General features: G+C 46.4%; 1 protein-coding gene across 1 annotated transcript in view; it reads left to right on the top strand.

The window, feature by feature from the left end:
* HHAT (hedgehog acyltransferase) overlaps positions 1-20,559 on the top strand; it is a 393,415-nt gene extending 372,856 nt beyond the window's left edge. The window contains exon 13 of the mRNA XM_074949317.1: positions 19,272-20,559. Coding sequence (XP_074805418.1) covers positions 19,272-19,363 — 92 coding nt within the window. The 3' untranslated portion in view covers positions 19,364-20,559. The remainder of the gene's footprint in view (positions 1-19,271) is intronic.
* The last annotated feature ends 259 nt before the right edge of the window (positions 20,560-20,818 follow it).

Genomic DNA, 20,818 nt, shown 5'->3' with positions numbered 1-20,818 from the left:
GTTTCCTAGTGTGTTCTTTTGTTTAGCCACATATTTAGATTGTAAGTTTCTCTGGGTAGAGGCCATTTCTTCCTTTATGTCTTGTATGGGGTCAAGCACTCAGTCGGTGCTCAGCCGCTAGACCACAACAACCTTGCTCTCAGAGTCTTCATTCTTGTGGTTGGTGGTTATTGCTGTCCAACCCCGGTATGGCACTGATCCAGTATTTTTCCAGTTAATACTTAAATTGTTCTGTAGGAAAAGTGAATTCACTGAAAGAGGATTCCACTGTAGTTGATTTTCAGGAAAAATAATTATAACACTAGGCTGGTTATTTCTTCTGTGTGTTCAGTAACTCCCAGTTGTGCAGACATGGAATTGTCTCCGCGAGTGAAAGTGTAGCGCTGTTCGGTTACCACTTGATAGCTGCACAGTATGCCAGTCTCTGTGCTCTGACAGGCTACGAACTGCACACTGGTCTCGGGACTGTATACATGTTGTGTACAGTGTACATAGGCTGATATACTGCCTCCCTTGGAATTGCCCCTCCATAGGCACATCACAAAATGAACATTTCCAGTGCCCATTCCCCCCCCCCCCCGCCCCATTAAATAAAGGAAACAGCATTTCAGCCCACTTACAGAAGTGACACCTGGTAAAAACTGCTGCTGTCAATGGTTACCCTGAATTTATCTTGGTGTCACTGAGTTCAGAATCAAGTTGAAGGTCTTTGAAACATTTAATCATTAGACTTTTCAGCATGATGACTCCTCAAGGGCACTTCCTGTTAACTCAGCCTTAGCGTTCATTTAGGCAAGGTATGGCTTTCATATTGCCTTACAAACAGGCCAGCTTCAAGCTTTCATCTAAATAGCTAATGAAAAGCTTCTTACTTTTGTAATCAGATAGTTGGGGGAGAAGGGGACAAAGACAGAAAGATAAAAGACATACCCTTCGTCATGTCCACAATCCCCCCCCCCCCAAAAAAACAGCAAGAGTTGTACTTTCTTGTGTTGTCTGGTCTCTGACAGCCATTATCTGGTCTCTGACAGCCATTCCCTCTCCTTTGTCTCCTCCTTACATCTTACGCTTATTGTCATTTTCATTTCACACCATTTGAAAGATGGGCCAAATTGTTCCTTTAAGGCCTTGTCTAGACTGGCACTTCTCCCATCTGTGCAACACAGACATTTTTATCACCATGCCATCTAACTCGGAACATGGTTAGACACCATGGCAGTATAAATCCTGGAACCCAGTTCACACTAACACTCCTGCTGTCACTGCTGTAGCTGCATCAGAGCTCGCCCAGATCTGAACATTTCAAATGTGTATATATGATATAGGACTGGCTGGGGTGGGAGTGATGCAGAGAGCTGAGCCCAGTGCAAAAGACCCTGGGGCACAAGACCTGCTCCATGAACAGGTTGAGATTGGCTCTGTCTCCTCCCCCAGCCCCTTTCTGTGGAGCAATATGTGCCCTGGGCATGCATAGAAGGAATAACCCCTTTTCTTTGTCCTGATTTTCATTTTCATGCTCCACAAGTTTCTGTGTAGCCCCACTCCACAGATAAGCAGCATGCTGCAAAAGCTGTCCATGTCCATGGAGCCATGACTGGCAGGCGATGGGCAAACAGTCTTTCCACCCTCTCAGGGCTTTGGTTGGCTAGAGAACTGCCATCTGTCCTGGGATTGAAGGAGGGAACAGCCTGGGTGGCTGGAAAGGGTGCATGGCCAAAGCAGGCTGATAGTTTGAGCTATGAGCTGGGGGACAGGCACAGGGAGCAGTCTGAGCGCGTAGCCCCCCGTGAACCTGCACTGTGCATGATGATCAACCAGAGCCCAAAGGGAAGGAAACCCCTTATCAATGACTGGGGGAACTGTTGCGGGGGGCACTGGGCCAGTGTGTTTGCTGATAAAACTGATTATTTATTACTGATAACATTGGAGTGATTTCCGGGTGAATTCCTGCCTCCCCAAAGGCTGAAGGAGGAGTCTCCACCCAAAGCAGAGTTTGGAACTAACCACCAGCAAGAAGAGCCTCTTCTACCTCTCAGGTTAGGACCTTGTTCCAACGGAATATTCCTTTTAACCTAATTAACTTTCCTTCGCCTTCTCCCTCTGACTGGAACATCACTTTAGCTGTCTCTGAAAAAGTGTTAGGAGTTGCTTATTTTAATATGCACAGTATTAGTGTCTTCCTTTCTCGGTGTGGCCTTTAGGGCTCTTGGAGCATTTTCAGGTAGCAAGTTACATTCAAGTGAGATCTTCTGCAGCAGCCAGTTTTCCACGTCCCAATTATCACCAGCAGGGGCTTGTTCAGTGACATGACTTTTTGGCTACACAACTCAACCTGAAGTGCACAGTACAATGTACAGTAGTAATAAAATACTAGCAGAAAAGAGAGATGATTGCTCACCGAGATTAATGTGGATCAGGTTAGCCATTAATTACAAAAAAGCACTGCTGCAGGACTCGGGCAGACATTGGTAAAGTGCCCCATTAAGAAGCATGAATACATTTGTAGTTTTACATTTAAAACCCGGAGATTGGAAATTTCAATTTCCAACCTCAATAAAACCAAACACATTAAAATTTTGTTTGATTTGATGAGCACAGCTGTAAAAATGACATGCCACGAGAGCCAAGACTGTGCAGAGCTCTTCAGAGTTTCTAATATGCTGATTTTTTTAGGGGCCTGTATTCTAACACAGACATAAAGAACAGAGACCAAATTCAGGAATGAGTGTGTGTAAGTGGTGTTAGGTGCACCCTCCTCTGACCAAAACCCTGTCTACCTGACACACCACCAAGCACACTCCAGTACAAATAATTAACAACAACAACATAGGCACTACTGCAATGATAATAAATAATTCATTAAGAAAATTCAGAAAGGGGGAATGTATCCACCAGCCCAAGGTTTCTAACCCACTTCTGTAGGCAAGATAGAGTTCACTGGACTGCAGCTGGATAAACTCTGGGGTGGATTATTAACTGGCTTGGCTGGAGTCACTACTTTAAGCCTGACTTACATCAATGCCACATTTCAGTCCAGACCAAGCAAAACATTTAGAGGTGATGCAGAGGGAGAGGCAGGTGTCAATGATAAATTGTTAAGTGGCTGGGAATGGGGGTGGTTATATGCCTAGGTAGGCCCTGTCTCCAGTAAGGTAATTCATACTGGTGTAACTACATCAATGTAGTTACTGTGGTGTAAACTCTTAATGTAGATTCAGAACAGCAGTGCAAATGGGGGGGGAAGGGGGGTGTCTTATTTGAGTGTATTACAGGACTACCAGTGCTAAGGTCCTTAATGTAGAAAGGGCCTAACTCAGCATATACCGCACATAGGTTTGAATGTTGTGTTTTTCCTCGTACTATGTTCACTGGAAACGTGCCATTGTGCTGAGCTTTTTGTAAGGACCTCATCAATGCTAGAAACAAGGAAAGGACACTTGACCTGACATGCTGGTTTCCGTTTACTTTTTATCCTGTTAGATGCATTAAATCCCCACAGCTCTCTCTCATCTTCCCATCAAGAAATTCACCTTGCACTGCTTACATCTGCCCTCAGGGACATGCTGTTCAGTAACCTGCCAGCTGTGTAAAGTTTTGCTTATGGTTAAACTTGAACATGCTTCCCAGCAGGGACTTGAACCCAGGTCTCTCATATCCGAGCTGAGTGCTCTAATCAGCAGGATGGACAGACACACCCACCCTTTCTTCTTCCTCCCCACCTCACCTGGGTGATCTGTTGTGACAGGTATCAGGTCTTAGGCATGCTCAGAGCATGCCCATGGGAGTGGGTCCCATTGGTGAGAACGCTGCTTCCATTTGAGCTAGGGCTCTGAGCAGTTCATTAGCTGTGGGGCTGAATCAGGTGGCTTTGTGCAGGCCAACTGGTGGAAACTTATGCACGAATGGGGACTTAAGTGGCAGCTGAGCAACAATTTTGAGGATGTCAGTGACAATTAGGTGCCTAACTGCCTCTTTAGGTACCTCAGTACCTTTGTGAATTGAGAACTAAGTTCCTAAGTATTTTTAAAGGTATTTAGGCACTGAGCTCCCATTGATTTCAGTGGGAGTTAGATGCCTATATACTTTTGAAAATCTTGACCTTAGGCTCCTAAGTCACTTAAGCGCTTTTGAAAATTTTACCCTAGATTTCATTTCTTGCACCCCCTAGTTTCTTAGGCCGAGAACTCCAAAGACACTTACATTCCCGTTCTGGCTCCACTGCGATCCACAAAACCCCCATCAAACCCCCTTGGCACCTAAACTCACTCAACACCTAAGTTTTCAGTGTAAAAGTGCCCAAGGCACCTATGTTTCTGCCCCTGGGCAGACGTACTCCTGCCTCCCTCTCAGCATCCTGAGCGATTCGTAAACCAGAGGAAGATAGTATTTGTTCATCAAAGTCGCATGTTGGGCCTGATCTGGTAAGTGTGCTCAGAGACCGCCTACTGGATTGGGTCCCATTCAGAATCCAACCGGAGGAGGTCCCACCAGTGCCCACCTTCTCACTTTTAGCCCACTGGCTAGAGCACTCCCCGGGGATGTAGGAGACCCAGGTTCAATTCCCCCCTCTTTTTCAGAGGGCGAGAAAGGATTTGAATGGGGAGTCTCCTATGTCTCAGGAGGGTGCTGTAACCACTGAGCTATGAGATGTCCTTATGAGGGGGGCTCCCTCAGTCTCTTCTGTTGAAGTTATTTCACTGTGGATAAATAATGAGAGTTATTGGAGCAGGGGGACTGGGTCTCCAATCTCGCAGATGAGTGCCATAAACACTGGACTACAGAGTCATTCTCATCCACTCTCTCTCTCTCTGCAATGAAACAGTCATTGGGCCAGAGACAGAGAGCAAGTACAAGAAGCGGCTTAGGCACCTAAGCCATCAGGCTTTGGACAGCAGGTTCCCGTTTGTAGGTAGATAAGCAGAGATAGGTGTCTCCCTGAACCCCAGACTTAGACACCTATCTCTGAAAGAGGGGCAGGGCTTCAGACACACTCCTCTCATCGGTATGTCCCATTGGCTAGTTTAGGCAACTCCCCTCCTAGGGTGCTGGCTTTTGTAGATCACATTCTTAGGTGCCTAATCTCTCCCCATTCAGTGGACAGGGAGCCTAGGTATCCCACCTTTAATTTTTAGACCCATTCCTTTCATTGGGCCCAATCCCTGCGATATGCCGAGTGCATTGTGATGTGCTTAGGGTCTTCATTTCCCATTGATTGACTTCAGCTGAGGAGTTTGAGCCCTTCATCTTCATCACTGTAGAGGGCAAGGTGACTTGAAAGAGATTATTTGAAGTGAGATGATGGGGGCATGGCCAGCCTTTTGGGAGCAGAGATTGAATCCAAGCCTTGCTTGAAGGATGGCGCCCTCCTTTACTTTTACCGGACTCAAAGTCCAAAGTGTGTTGCATCGTTGCTTTGAAGGTGCATGCTCCTATCTTGTCCTTTGATAGAAAGAAGCCTTAGAAGCATTTCAGAAGGAAAGGTGGGAAGTGCAGAGGTGGAAGCTCCTCTGAGAGTTGTTGCCGTTGGAATTAGTTGTGTTGGCTTTGCGATGATCGGGTAACAAGCACAGGCCCTTGGTTAGTAATTCTAGAAGTCTCTAGTGCATAACGCATTATCAACACACATGATGGAGTCTGAAACCAACCAGCTCATCGGACATCAGATTAGCACTGCATAACAGAGCAATTTCTCTTATGTAATCGGTTTCTAATTGGGGAGGCCGTTGAAAGGGGGTGGGTTGAGTGCTACGCATTTGAATTACAACAGGCTGGTGAACCGCCCTAGAATTTCTGCACAAAAGGTATCATCTTTTTTTTTTTTATCACTTTACTGAGAAGTTTGTTTCTGGCTTCATGCACAGTATATACCCGCCTTAGTGCAGAACTTTCCCTTGATTCTGCAAGCCTTTATCAGACAAGTATTCCTTACTAACAAGAACAGGCCAGTTGACTTCAACAAGATGAGTCGTGCAGGTAAAGGTTGCAGGATTGGGTCCTTCAGTTGCAGACAGTATAAATTATTGTAGTACTCATCTTTTCTATTTTGTTACACAAAGATGATGAAAATATGGTGCAGCCATCAAAATGGAGACCTCCAGTCAAAGATCAAATGACTAAAGGCTATTGTAACACATAGGTAAAAGCAGGGTGAACTAAGGTTGCATGGGCAACCTTATCTCTGCTATTTCTTAACTATTCAGTGGTTGACTTTGAAGCCCTAATAAGGTAGTTTTTTTGTATGTCATTTTATATATAGATGCAGATATACAATGTGTGTCTGTGTGCTTCTGAATGGATAATTGGAAAAGGTTATACAGAGAATGACATTTTGTATCAGAAGATTTTCTGTTTAGTCCCTCAGACCAACACCTTATGTAGCTTTTAGGGGGGAAAGAATGATGGGCAGAAATAAGAGTCTTTTGAAATATCTTTGGAGGTGAGGTCAGGATGAAAGAGAAAAAAAGAGTTCAGGGAATATGACTTGCAATGCTAAAGTAAGAGAACAAAGTCATTCCTTTTAGAATGTAGATCAAGTATATCATTATGTTTTGGCTGCCTGGGTTTGCAACAAGTGTTTTAAGCAAGGCAAAGGCACCCTTGAAATGACTCTTGTAAAAGCGTGGCTCATACTTCCTTTTATTTGATTACAGAAGTTACATGATGACACATAGGTCATCAGTGTAAAATTAATCCAGAGATGACATCATTCCGGCTTGACTGTCAAGCCTTTTTCTTTCTTCATGTAAATCTGTCCTTCACTGGGAACTCAGAAGAACCCAAGCGCTCATTTATTGCTGGCTTTGTAATGCATTTTAATTGAAAGGAACAAAGGAAGCATTTGAAGTGGTTAGAGAAGAGGAGTGGAAGTTAGGAAGATCTGCATGCTATTCCTGGCTCTGCCACTGACTTGAAGAACCTAGTGGGATTTTTAAAAACTCTTAAGTGCCTGACTCCCATTGATTTTAGGAATTAGGTCCCAGATTTGTTGTGCTCAGCATTGCAAAACTTACCTGATTTGGAAGTCTAAATCTCATTTTCAAAAGAGATTTAGGCACTTAGGAATCTAAATCCCATCAATTGTCAGTGGGATTTTGTCTCGTAAGTGCCTCAATCCCTTTTGAAAATTATATTTCTGCTCCTAAACCAGCTAGGCATTGCAGCACCGAGTGCAGCAACACCTAAATACCTTTAAAAATCTGGATGCCCTACATGCTTTTGAAAATCTGCTAGGTGCCTGTTTTATCTTTATGCACACAGAACATAAAAATGGCTTTACCAGGCCACACCAATGTCCATCTAGTCCAGTATCCTGTCTTCCGACGGTGTCCAAAGCCAGATGCTTCAAAGGGAATGAACAGAATGGGGCAGTTATCAAGTGATCCATCTCCTGTCACGCAGTCCCAGCATCTGGCAGCCAGAGGCTGGGGACACACAGAACCTAGGATTGCATCCTTGACCATCTTGGCCAATAGCCATTGATGGACCTATCCTCCATGAATTTACCTAATTCTTTTTTGAACCCACTTATAGTTTTGGCCTTCACAACATCCCCTGGCAATGAGTTCCACAGGTTGATTGTGTGTTGTGTGAAAAAGTACTTTTGTTTGTTTTAAACCTCCTGCCTATTAATTTCGTTGGGTGACCCCTGTTTCTAGTGTTAAGTGAAAAAGCAAATAACTCTTCCTTATTCATTTTCTTCACACCATCCATGATTATATAGGTTTGTATTGGATCCCCCTTTAGTCGTCTCTTTTAAAGGTGCACAGTCCCAGTCTTTCTAATCTCTCCTCAGATGGAAGCTGTTTCATACTCTTAATCATTTCTGTTGCCTTTCTCTGCACCTTTTCCATTTCAAATAAATCTTTTGACCAGAACTGCACACAGTGTTAAAGGTGTGGGCGTACTGTGGATTTATATAGAGGCATTATGATATGTACAGAGTTATTATCTATCCCTTTCCTAATGGTTCCTAACATTCTTTTAGCTTTTTTGACTGTCACTGCACATTGAGTGGATGTTTTCAGAGAACTATCCACAGTGACTCCCAGATCTCCGTCGTTTTGTATGTGTAGCTGGGATTATGTTTAACAATATACATTACTTTGCATTTATCAACACTGAATTTCATCTGCCATTTTGTTGCCGTCACCCAGTTTTGTGAGATCCCTTTGTAGCTCTTCACAGTCAGCTTTGGACTTAACTATCTTTATTAATTTTGTATCATCAGCTAACTTTGCCACCTCACTGTTTTGTCCAGATCATTTATGAATTTGTTGAACAGCACAGATCCCAGTACAGACCCCTGGGGGACACCACTATTTACCTCTCTCCATTCTGAAAATTGACCATTCATTCCTACCCTTTGTTTTCTGTCTTTTAACCAGTTACTGATCCACGAGAGGACCTTCCCTCTTATCCCATAACTGCTTAGTTTGCTTAAGAGCCTTTGGCAAGGGATCTTGTCAAAGGCTTTCTGAAAGTCCAAGTACACTATATCCATTCGATCACCCTTGTCTACATGTTTGTTGATTCCTAAATACCTTTAAAAATCTGGGCCTTATAGCTTGATCCAATGCCCATTGAAGTAAAGTCTTTCCACTGACTTCAGTGTGCTTTCCCCATCAGTTAATTGGGGGGGGGAGGGTAAAAATACCTTTGTAGCACACTTTGAGTTAATTGGATGAAAGGTGCTACCTTCTGTAGGTTCAAAGAATGTTACTGAAGTTCCTGCATTCTGGCAGGAAAAGGAATAGAGGCCAGTCCCATTTCCTGCCATCCATAGAATATAAACAGTACTGTACAAGTTGTAACTGCAGCTTCTCTAAAGATGTTCAAATAAATATGTGCCCCAGTTTTGAACTCTTCAGATTAATCTTCCCTGCCCCTCTCAGTCTCTGTGTCTCGTTGTCATCCAGGTGGGTTATTTTGGCAAACCTCTCTTTTTCATTGGTACCTTACTAAATTGCTATTGGCAGGACATTTTCTAATTAGAACATAAGAATTTTAATTGTTTTGATTATGTTGTGCTGAAGGATGTAACTCAATTCCAGAAAGAAATCTAGAGCAATAATTCTAGACTGCAGTAGATATGATATACAGTTTAAACTGATTAACATTTAAATTCTAGCTCAGATTTTATGTTTAGCCATCTGAAAGGAGACTCCATTATTCGAGATAGACAAGGCAATTTAACAAACTGTGCTCTCAGGTTACAGCTTGTAAAAAAGATTGTGGGTACAAATTGCAGCATTTAAAAAGATTTAGAACTTGAGTCTGATTCACCCCTGCTTTACTCCAGCTCTGTATTGGTATAACTGAATTGGTCCAATGAAGTTACAATGCCACAATGCTGGAGTAGAGGAGAGGTGAATCAGGTCCATTATTTAGTTCATATGAATGATTTTCCAATGACTTATTCAATCAGAGAATTCATGGGTAGGGAAGCAAAGTGGAAATACTATGGGCCTAACACTATCAGATTTTCCCCACTGTAACTCCATTGAGTTACTCCCAGTTACACCAGGGTAAGTGGGTTCAGAATCGGGTGCCACATCTGATGAAAGTGAGACCAGTAAAGAAGTGGCAAAATTGCTAGAGACCAAATTTGCTAAAGTAAAACTCTGACTAGAATCTGCAGCTAAACGTCTTCATAAGAGGACTCAGTGGTCCCCCACCTGCTGTTTCTAATTAGGAATATAGATTTTAGCAAAATCACTTCATAAAGAATTGTTAAGGCTAGGATTCCATTTTTAAAACCTTACCAACACGTTCTCTTGTGAGATTTCACTGAATCAGCCAGACAATGGAGAGCCTGGGGAGCATGTATCCATCTCCTGTGTATCCAACGCTACCTGTAGTAAGTCCATGCCAGTGAGTGATCCCCACTCCAGCTGCCTAAAAGTCCCTTGGAGAGGCTCAAATCAAGGACAAGTGCAGAATCTGCCGGGGCTTCAGGCCATGCACCCGAAAGGACAGGAATATCAGATTGAAAGCCCTGCTGATGGAAGGCACACTCAGAACGGCCTCTGAGCTGAGTAGGTCAGACTCCACGCCGAGTACATTGGCTTCGGTACGAAGTGCCCCCTGAACCGTGCCCCCCTTAGCACCGTTCCCCATCCTCAGTACCAAGGAAACAGCACAAGAAGCGCACTCAGAGAGGGCGCTCCCCATTGTCCAAGGGAGGTAAGAGCGAGATGCAACGCATGTTGGGCCATTCACCCTCACCGCAGAGACATACGGTTGCGGCGATGACTCTACCTGTGGCATCTAGCCCAACCCAGGACCCACCCCACACGCCAAAGACTAGCCGGGGCCCAGTGCTATTGAGTGTGCCGGAAGCCTTTCAGGCAGGAAGGAACCTTATGGCCCTACAGGTGCTTCTCACACCCCGGGACCGACCACCCACCTCCCTAGATCCTCTGAGGGCACTGGTATTGAAAGGGAAGTCCGCTATGGGACCTCCGCAGTGGTCCCCAACCCGGCACCTCAAGACGACGATCCCCAGCGGGCCGGCACCTGTTACCAACATCTGGCACCAGTCACCCGAGCCCCAGCACCGGTCACATGAGTCCCGGTGCCGGCCACCCAAATCTTGACACTGCTCACCTGAGCACTGACAGCAGCCACAGCGCCATTCTCTCGAGCACTGCCCTGACACCAGTCCTGGCATCAATCACTAGCCTCCCGTAGCTGGCCCCCTGTACAAAGGGGTTGTCCCTCAGCACCGCTCCCCGGCTCCCCAGCATAGCTGGCAGGAGGGATCAGCAGCGGCTCTGCCGTGGTCATCTTATGAGGAGTCCTCATCAGACTCCAAGAGGGATTCAACTCCCCATCAAAAGAGGCGCCGTCACCCAGCACATGTAACAGACATTGGTGCCGGACCATATATGGGCCAATGGCTTCCAGGACAGCGGCCCAAGCAGTGGCAGTGCTGGAACCCGTGGGGGTTCTTGGTGATGCCAGGGCCATTCTCTTACCCTCCGTCCATGGTGATCTCTGAGAGATGGACTGCGGCTCCTCCCTAACCAGTCCCAGAGCCAGGCTCGGACTTCGACCACAGTACCGAAACCCCAGCGGTACCTCCCACAGAAATTTCCTCAGGGGAGGCAGAGGATTTAGCCCTACCACCACCGGCAGCATCCTCATCATCATCCCCAGACGAGGCATTCACGGGTCCCGCTAACTCCCTGCATCCAGATTATTTTAGAGCCCACCAGGAGCTCCTCAAGAGGGTCACGACCAACCTGGGCCTAGAGGCAGAGGAGCTGAAAGAATCCATGGATGCCCTCTTTGATATTCTGGCTGCCGTGGCTCCCACCAAGGTGGCTCTGCTGGTGCGTGAGGAGGTGGTTAATTTGGTAAAAGCACTGTGGCAGATCCCTTCCTCTCTGCCCTCAACATCTAAAAGGGCAGAAAAGAAATACTATGTTCCTGCCAGGGATTTGAGTACATGTACTCACACCCTCTCCCGGAGTCCTTCGTGGTTTCCTCCGCTAATGAGCAGGATAGGCAAGGACAGACAAGTGCCATTCCAAAAAATAAGGAGGCTAAATGCCTGGACCTTTTTATCCCACTGCAAGCCTTCAACTTCACATTGCAAACCAGCAGGTGCTGCTGGGGAGATATGATTTAAACGTTTGGGACTCCATGGCCAAATTTAAGGACTCCTTGCCTTAAAAATTGTGGCAGGAATTCAGGGACATCATGGAGGAAGGAAAGATAGTGGCCACAATGTCGCTCCAGGCGACTTTAGATGCTGCAGATTTGGCGGCCAGAACAATGGCATTGGTAGTCTCCATGAGTCGTGGTTTGTGGCCACAGTCTTTGGGTCTGTCCCAGGAGGTTCAGCAGCATGTCCAGGATCTCCCATTTGAGGGAGCCTCATTATTCTTGGACCAGACAGACACCAAACTGCATGGCCTCAAAGACCCCAGGGCTGCTGCAATCCTTGGGCCTTTATACACCGCTGGCCTCGAGGAAACAGTTTAGGCTGCAACGGTCCCCCCAGGTTCTCAGGACCATCCAGGAACAAGCCCTGTAAGAAAAAAGATAAAAGTTATAGGTGCCATCAGGGACAGTCGCCCTCCACCTCTGCCCAACAGGGCACTAACCATTTCCCAAGTGGAGGCAGGTAGGCCTTCTGAAGGCACGCTTGGGGATGGCTTACCAGTCTCCATCCCAGATCAACAGCCCCCATTTTTATTTCTGGACTGCCTTTTGCCATACCTCCCTGCTTGGGGGTCAGTTACATTGGACCTCTGGGTACTCAGTACCATAGCAGAGGGGTACACTCAGCAGTTTGTCTCCATCCCTTCACCACACACCCCTTCCATGTCTCTCTTCAGGGACCCTTCTCACGAGCAACTTCTCATCCAGGAGGTGGAAACCCTCCTATGGGCATGGGCTGTGGAATAGACCCTTCAGAGCTTGGGGGGGGGCAGATTTTTACTCCTGCTATTTTTTGATTCCCCAAGGCAAAAGGGGGCCTGCAGCCTATCTTAGACCTGCATTGCCTCAACAAGTATCTCAAGAAACTGAGGTTCCGCATGGTCTCCCTGGCCTCTATCATTCCTTCTTTGGATCCAGGAGACTGGTACGCTGCCCTCAACTTGAAGGATGCGTACTTGCATATTTCCATGTTTTGGGGACACAGGAAGTTCTTCAGGTTCATGGTGGGCCACAAATGCTACCAATTTACAGCGCTCTCATTTGGCCTTTTGGTGGCCCCGCGAGTTTTCACAAAGTGCATGGTAGTGGTTGCAGCCTACCTCAGACATCGAGGAGTACAGATTTATCTGCGCTAGATGATTGGCTGATAAAAGGCCACTCGAGGCTTTTCAGCACAGTGCCTCTGTGGTGCAGGACGGCGGGCCTCCTAATAAACGAACAAAAGTCAATGTTGGTCCCAGCCTAGAGAATAGAATTGATGGGAGCTGTGCTCAACTCCCCTCAGGTCAGGGTTTTCCTGCTGGAGGCCAGATACAGAGCCACGGCAGACTGAACCACCCAAGTATCGGCTGGCCTATTGATGACTGCTCGGGTGTGCCTATGTCTACGAGGTCACATGGCGGCATGTACCTACATGGTACAATATGCATGACTGCACCTCAGACAGCTTCAGATGTGGCTTGCATCTGTCTGTTCCCCAAGCTGGGACCATCTGGACTTGATCCTTACCATTCTGATGTCAGTCTGGGCTTCCCTGAAGTGGTGCTTACACTCGACCTTGGTTCTGTCTGGAGTACCTTTTGAGCCCCCCCCCAGCCCTCGATGTATTGGACTTGGGCTGGGGAGCCCACTTCGGCAATCTCAGGACCTAAGGCCTCTGTTCACAGGATGAACTGTCCTTAAATATCAATGTGAAGGAGCTCAGGGCAATACGCATGGCTCTGCGAAGTGTTCCTTCCCCATCTCTAAGGGAAAAGTGTGCAAGTACTGACAGACAATACAGTGTCAAAGTTATATGTCAACAAACAGGGAGGAGCTTGCTCCAAGGTCCTCTTCCAGGAAGCCCTCAGGCTGTGGGACTTCTGCATGAAGCATTACATTCACCTAGAGGCATCACATCTCCCTGGGGAATGGAATGTGTTGGCGGATTGCTCAGCAGGTCCTTCTCCTCTCTCCATGAGTGGTCTCTCCACCCAGAGGTCATCAGCGTCATCTTCCAGAGGTGAGGTACTCCTCAGGTGGATTGTTCGCTACTGCAAAGAACAGGAAGTGTCACTGCTTTTGCTCGAGGCTCAGCCAGGTCAAAGGCGCCCTTTCTGATGCCTTCCTGCAGTCGTGGTCAGACAGCCTGCTGTACACTTTCCGTCCAATCCCCCTAGTTCACAAGGTGCTCCTGAAGATAAAAGGGGACCAGGCGAAGGTCATCCTGATCACTCCAGCTTGGCCTCATCAGCACTGGTTCAGCATGCTCCTAGTAGACCTCACAATCGCAGCCCTGTGGGCACTTCCTCTCGGACCGGACTTGCAGGATCATGGGCAACTCCTCCATCCGAACCCCACAGGCCTACGCTTGACAGCGTGGTTGCTGCATGGCTAAATCCTGAGGAGGGAGCGTGTTCAGAGCAGGTTCAGCAGGTTTTGCTCGGTATCAGGAAGGCTTCTACCAGGGAAACCTACCTGGCTAAGTGAAAATGCATCACTGGTTGGGCAGCCGAGTGGGACCTTCCTCCAGTGCAGACGTCTTTGCAGTCCATCCTAGAGTATCTGCTCCTCCTGAAGCAACAAGGTTTGTCACGGTCTTCTGTTAAGGTCCACTTGGTGGCCATCTTGGCATTCCATCCCCCGATCCAAGGCAAATCAGTCTTCACTCAGGAGATGACAAGCAGATTCATTAAAGGGTTGGAGAAGCTGTACCCACAAGTTCATGACCCAATTCTGCCCTGGGATTTAAACCTGGTCCTGCCTAGGCTCACGGGGCCAACTTTCAAGCCTTTGGCATCATGCTCCATACTGCTTCTCTCGTAGAAAGTCGCTTTCCTGGTAGCAATCACTTCTGCAAGAAGGGTTTCAGAGCTTCAAGCTTTGACCTTGGAGCCTCCCTTTACCATTTTCTTTAAAGATAAGATTCGACTGTGTCCCCACCAGGCCTTTCTATCCACCGTGGTGTCGCAATTTCACATCAACCAAGACATCTTTCTACCTGTCTTGTTCTCGAAACCGCACAAGACACAATAAGAATGGTATCTGCATTCTCTGGACGTTAGAAGGTCCCTAGCCTTTCATATCAACAGAACAAGACCCTTCTGCAAATTGACGCAGCTTTTTGTTGCAGTTGTGGACAGGATGAAAGCTCTCCCAGTATCAGCCCAGAGGATCTCGTCCTGGATCACTGCCTGTATCCGGGCCTGCTACGAACAGGCGGGGACCCCACCTCCAGTCATTGTGAAGGCCCACTTTACAAGAGTGCAAGAAAGCAGCTTTCCTGGTACAAATACCGATACAGGACATCTGCAGGGCCGCTACCTGGTCATCAGTCCACACATTCATGTCCCACTATGCCATCGCCCAACAGGCCACAGATGATGCCAGTTTCAGGAAAGCTATGTTACAGTTGGTACACCCCAGAACTCCTAGCCCACCTCCGGGGATACTGCTTGTCAGTCACCGAGCATGGAATTGACGTGAGCAAGCACTCGAAGAAGAAAAAACAGTTACCTACCTTTTGTAACTGTTGTTCTTCGAGATGTGTTGCTCATGTCCATTCCATGACCCACCCTCCTACCCTGCCATTGGAGTTGGTGCAAGAAGGAACTGAAAGGGCGCAGGGCCAGCGGTGCCCCTTATACCAGTGCAATAGTGTGGGCCTTCAGGGGATGCTAGAGCTGGCCCTATGGATACCACTGGGGGGAAATCTCTGGTAACAGGGCATGCAGCACACATGCATCTAGCATGGAATGGAAATGAGCAACACATCTCAAAAAACAGTTACGAAAGGTAGGTAACCGTTTTTTCCCCCACCTGTTGGATTTTTACTCTTTAGTTACAAATCTAAACAGAACTTTTGACATTACAAAGTGCCTTCTTGAGATGTATGGGACCACAGTGGAGCCAAGGATGCATGCTCTACTTATTTTTGTTCTGGTTAGTGCTGAAGCGAAGGTAACTTTTCTTGGGTTTTACCAGCAACTTTGAAAGGTGCAAATCACATCCTGTGTCCCTTTTTTCTGTTTCCTAAGGTTTAAAATCTGTCGAGTTATTATGAGGTTTTTTGTTTGTTTGTTTGTTTTTGAAGGTGTTTATTTTGTATTCACTAAAATTGTAGATGCAGATGTTGAAATAAAGACAATGCTCGAAAGGCCTTTTGCTTGTTCCAGGCTACTCACCATATTTAGATTGTATACCTACAAAATTCTCTTAGACACACCCAGGTAAATCCAGAGTGGCTCCAGGGACTGGAATGCAATTACTCTGGATTTATATGGGTGTAAATGGCAGCAGAATGTGGCTCCTTTTGTTTCTATATTTTATATCTGTAGTGGAAACATCTCATCATAAAGGGCTTTTCCCCAGTAACAACTTCCACTGTATTCTACATTGTATTATAACAAGGGAGAGCCCACAGGACAAGAGATCCCCTCCACTTCACCAGATGGGCGATGCCTCCTACATTTGCAGGGAGCACTAGTGGTGTGTGTGTGGGTTGGCAGGGTGTGCGCGCACACACTTTGGAAGGCCCTGTCTTCACTCTCAGCAGTGAGCAGCTGAAGCAAGACTCATTCCTCTTCTCTCCACCCTCATCTCCTCCATCACTGTGAGCCAGAAATTCTTCTTTCCCCTTTCCCCCACCATGGTAGCTGCATTTTCTTTTCCCCTCCCACCCCCCTTTTACAGCTGAGTTAGAGCAAAAGTGGAGCAGGATGGGATGATCCCTTGTAATGCTGTCCTTAATACCTGTTTTTGGGTAGGTAAAAATGGCAGCATTCTGAGAGGGTAGCCACCGACCTAGTTATAGTGGAGTGAAAGTAGGGTTGCCAGGCATCCGGTTTTCGACCGGAACGCCCAGTCAAAGAGGGACCCTGGTGGGTCTGGTCAGCACCACTGACTGGGCCATTAAAAGTCCGGTCGCTGGTGCTGCAGGGGCTAAGGTAGGCTAGTCCCTACCTTTGCTGGCACCGTGCTGAGCCCCGGAAGCGGCTTGCAGGTCCGGCAACTAGGTGGGGGGGCCACGGGGCTCCACGTGTTGCCCCCGCCCCGAGCACTGGCTCTGCATTCCCATTGACTGCAGTTTCCGGCCAATAGGAGCTGGGGGGCGGTGCCTGTGGGCGAGAGCAGTGCACAGAGCCTCCTAGCCCCTGTGCGTAAGAGCTGTACCTACTGGCTGCTTCCGTGGCGCAGGGCAGAACCAGGACAGGCAGGGAGCCTGTCTTAGCCCTACAGCACCACTGATTGGGAGCCACCCAAGGCAAGCCCACACCCCAGTCCTGACCTCCAACCCGCTGCCCTGAGCCCCCCCAAACCCCTCATCCCTTGCCCCACCCCAGAGCCTGCAACCTCAGCCGGAGTGCTCACCCCACAACCCCCTGCCCAGAGCCCCCTCCTCACCCCAAACCCCTCATTCCCAGACCCACCCCAGAGCTCGCACCCCCAGCTGGAGCCTCACCCATCCCCCCACACCCCAACCCTCTGCCCCAGCCCAGAGCCCCCTCCCTCACCCTGAACCCCTCATTTCTGGCCCCACCCCAGAGCCTATACCCTCTCCCACATCCCAGCCCCCTGCCTCAGCCCAGTGAAATAAAGTGAAACAATTCAAGACTCACTCCACTTGCCCGTAGGTGGAATTTCACTATAATTAATGTTCTGTGTAAGAGGTTTTCACTACATATCAGTCTATTTTGCCTTTCACTGTGATCATTCCCTAGCCAAAGCCTTATTAATTTAGGGTGTGGTGTACTGTGCTATGAAGATGAGTAGGGCTCAGTAAGCTCTCAGTCTCCCTTGGCCAGATTTGTTGTGGTATTTAAGTTCCTAAAGATGCAAATAAGTGCTTTTGAAAATCCCACTAGGTGCCTAGGTGCCTTAACTCATGGGCATTAGGCACCTTAGGTGCTTTTGAAAATCCCATTTGGCATCCCTACCTGCATCTTGAGACACCTAAATACCTTTAAAAATCTTGCCTGTGTGGCTATTTAACCCTTCTGCCTCAGGCTTTGTGTTCATTGCAAAAGAGATGGGGCTTTTTTACACCAAGATAGCTCTTTTGATGGAAAATCCTAGTGGAGACAAGGCACCGGTAGTTTTTCAATGTAGCTAGTCAATGTTAACCCCAGGTAGGGGTTGACTAGCTGCAGTGTGGTAGAAGGTACAGTGCCTTGTTTCCAATAGGAATTTATAGGGAGTTCGTTATCTCAGTGTAAAAGAACATAGCTTTTTGCAGTAAAAACAGAGCCTCACTTTCCGCAGGAGTGTTGTAAAGATCTGTCAGTTAATATTTGTAAAGTGTCTGGAAGATGGAAAGTACTATGTAAGTTTCAAGTATTATATTGTGTTTTATATTTTACTGAGAAACAAGGACATCACAGTTAGGATGGTGTGAAGCCCGCAGTTTCACTTTTCAGGGTGAAAGTGATCCAGTCCCTACAGATTTGCTTGCAGGTGGGAGTTAAATGAGTTCAGATCTTCAAGGAGAACACATAATGATTTGTATATAAAGACCATGGAGAGATGGGAAGACAGTTCCCAATTTTGTGGGGAAAGGAGGTTGGCTGAGTGGGATTTGCAGGATATACTTAGGTGAAAACTCACAGCCCATCTTTGGCTGTGTCTTCACTAGAAATAAAAGTGTACCTTATAAGATAGATAACGTGTTGTATGTAGCTGGTCAAGGTAAACCTTAGACACCTCCGCCAGCTCCCCAGGGTTTGCTTTGACCAGCTCAAGGTAAAAGTAATACTTGCCCTGTTTTTGTTAGAATTTTACAAGACAGCTAAAACAAGATAGCTATGTTGTTGTAAAAGACACGAGTTCGGGAACATGTCAAGCCTCCAACCCAAGGTTCGTTCTGAAAGAGTTCAAGGCTCAGTGCAAATACTTTCCACAGCTCTACTCACAGTCTCCCCGAGAGTCATGATTATCATTAAAGAGAATGGTAAATAGAAGTACAACTAGCCCACCTCCCCCTTGAAATTCTTTGAAAATATAGGAGGTAGGTGTCTGACATCTGTGAACCAAAAAAATAAAAGGAAGTATTTCACTGTAGATCTCCTGCGGTTGTGAGTGACCCTGACAATGTGGAAGCATCTGAGTATCCTAATAAGATTTAATTGTAATTCTGCTGGTGGGAGCAGCAGTTTGTCCTGTATCCTTGTTACTACTTTGTCATCATGTTATGGCTTTGTGCGCTTTTGTGCTTAGGATGTGGACAATGTAAATTTTCTACTAGGATTCAGTTCAGTGGGTGAATGCCACCTGCAGAAAATAATATATAACATACCTGCTTAATTTGGCACGTTGTTTTTTGGATATTAAATTGAGATGAAACCAACCCAAAACCCTACACCCATTGCCCCTGAGGTTTGGGAGAGCCTGGATCTATAACAAACCAAGCCAAATGTAACTACCTCTGACATTTGGAAAATGTCAGATCTGGTTTCTAATTCTGTGGCTTGGCTTTACCTCCCATATTAAATGTTCAACAAAAATATCCGTGTAAACCCATCAAACGTTCAACCCCAGACACATGTTTCTTGATATATTGCTGTCCACTTGCTGTGTTCATTAACTAGATTAATTACTCTGACTAGTATTACCTTTCTTTCTATTCACAGGCTGGCCCTGGGCAACTCTGTCTGTTCTTGGATTCCTGTACTGCTACTCTCACGTTGGAATTGAATGGGATCACACACACCATGTAGATTAGCACACAGTTATACAAAGGTATGCCATCATGAGCTGTGTGTTAACAAAGGAGTGGGAAAGGTTTTCGTAAAACCTTTCATACAGTGAATACACACGTTCCGATTTCTCTGCCGTGGCTGTACATGCCATTCTCTCTGCAGGAAAATATGCCATAGTAAATATACTTTGCCAAACTATTTAAAAAACTGGAAGCCAGTTTAATTTATAATTGTTTATGGACAAATCACTTGAACTGTAAACACTGATTTCTTAAAGTATTTTTGTCTTCTTAGACACTATTTTTATATCAGAAATATTTGAAATGTTATGTACGTGTTGAGTATCTTAGTATATGTACTTCACATTCTTGGACCCATATCTATCAGGAAGAGAGAATTTTTTGTCTTTTTCATATTTTTTTCAGGTCTGGATTAAATTTAAATACATTGCAAACAAAAGAGGGCACCCTGTTCTTCCATTGCACAATTCAGAAAACCAGAATTCTACCCAAATTGCCCTCCATACATTATATCTGAGACTAATACCCAGTTATTGAAAGTGCAGCCTGAAAACATGTAAAAAGGAATAAAAGATTTTGCTTTTTTAGCCATTTCTCTATCTCAGTGGTCCCCAAGCTGCGTGGCGCACCTGCATACGAGGGCGCACAGGAACATTCCGGAGGGTGAGTGGCAGAGCCCATGCCAGCCCCCATGGAGGATGGGGAGGGAGTGCCACCCAGCCCCGCTCTGCCCCCAGCCCAACTCCGGCCCCAACCGCAGCTCTACTCCACCCCCAGCCCAGCTCCGGCCCCAGCTGCAGTTCCACACCAGCCCCAGCCTCCGCTCCGCTCTACCCCTAGGCCAGCTCAGCCTCTAGCCCCAGCTCCGCCTTCAGCCCAAGCTCCTCTGCTGAGGAAGTCTTGGCTGTGCAGTAAGGGGTGAGGCATGGACAGATTCCATTACTGGTAAGGGGGGGCGTGACGGGAAAAATTTGGGCACCACTGCTCTAACTGAATGCTGATAGAGAAGGATCAGCAGAGAACAAGTCAGGAGAGAGGGATTTCTGTGTATCCATAGGGGGCACCAGATGATAGTATTCATGATGAATTTAAAAAAAATAATCACGATTAATTGCACTGTTAAACAATAATACAGTACCACTTATTTCAATATTTTTGGATGTTTTCTATATTTTCAAATATATTGATTTCAATTACAACACAGAATACAAAGTATACAGTGCTCACTTTGTATTTATTTTTTATTACAAGTATTTGCACTGTAAAAAAGCAAAAGAAATAGTATTTTTCAATTCACCTTATACAAGTATTATAGTGCAATCTCTTTATCATGAAAGTTGAACTTACAAATGTAGAATTATGTACAAAAAAACCTGCATTCAAAAATAAAACAATATAAAATTTTAGAGTCTGTAAGTCCACTCAGTCCTACTTCAGCGAATCGCTCAGACAAAAGTT

The sequence above is a fragment of the Natator depressus genome, chromosome 3 (genome assembly GCF_965152275.1).
Source record: "Natator depressus isolate rNatDep1 chromosome 3, rNatDep2.hap1, whole genome shotgun sequence".
NCBI classification, from domain to species: Eukaryota; Metazoa; Chordata; order Testudines; family Cheloniidae; genus Natator; species Natator depressus.
This window is presented reverse-complemented; position numbering and strand designations above follow the sequence as displayed.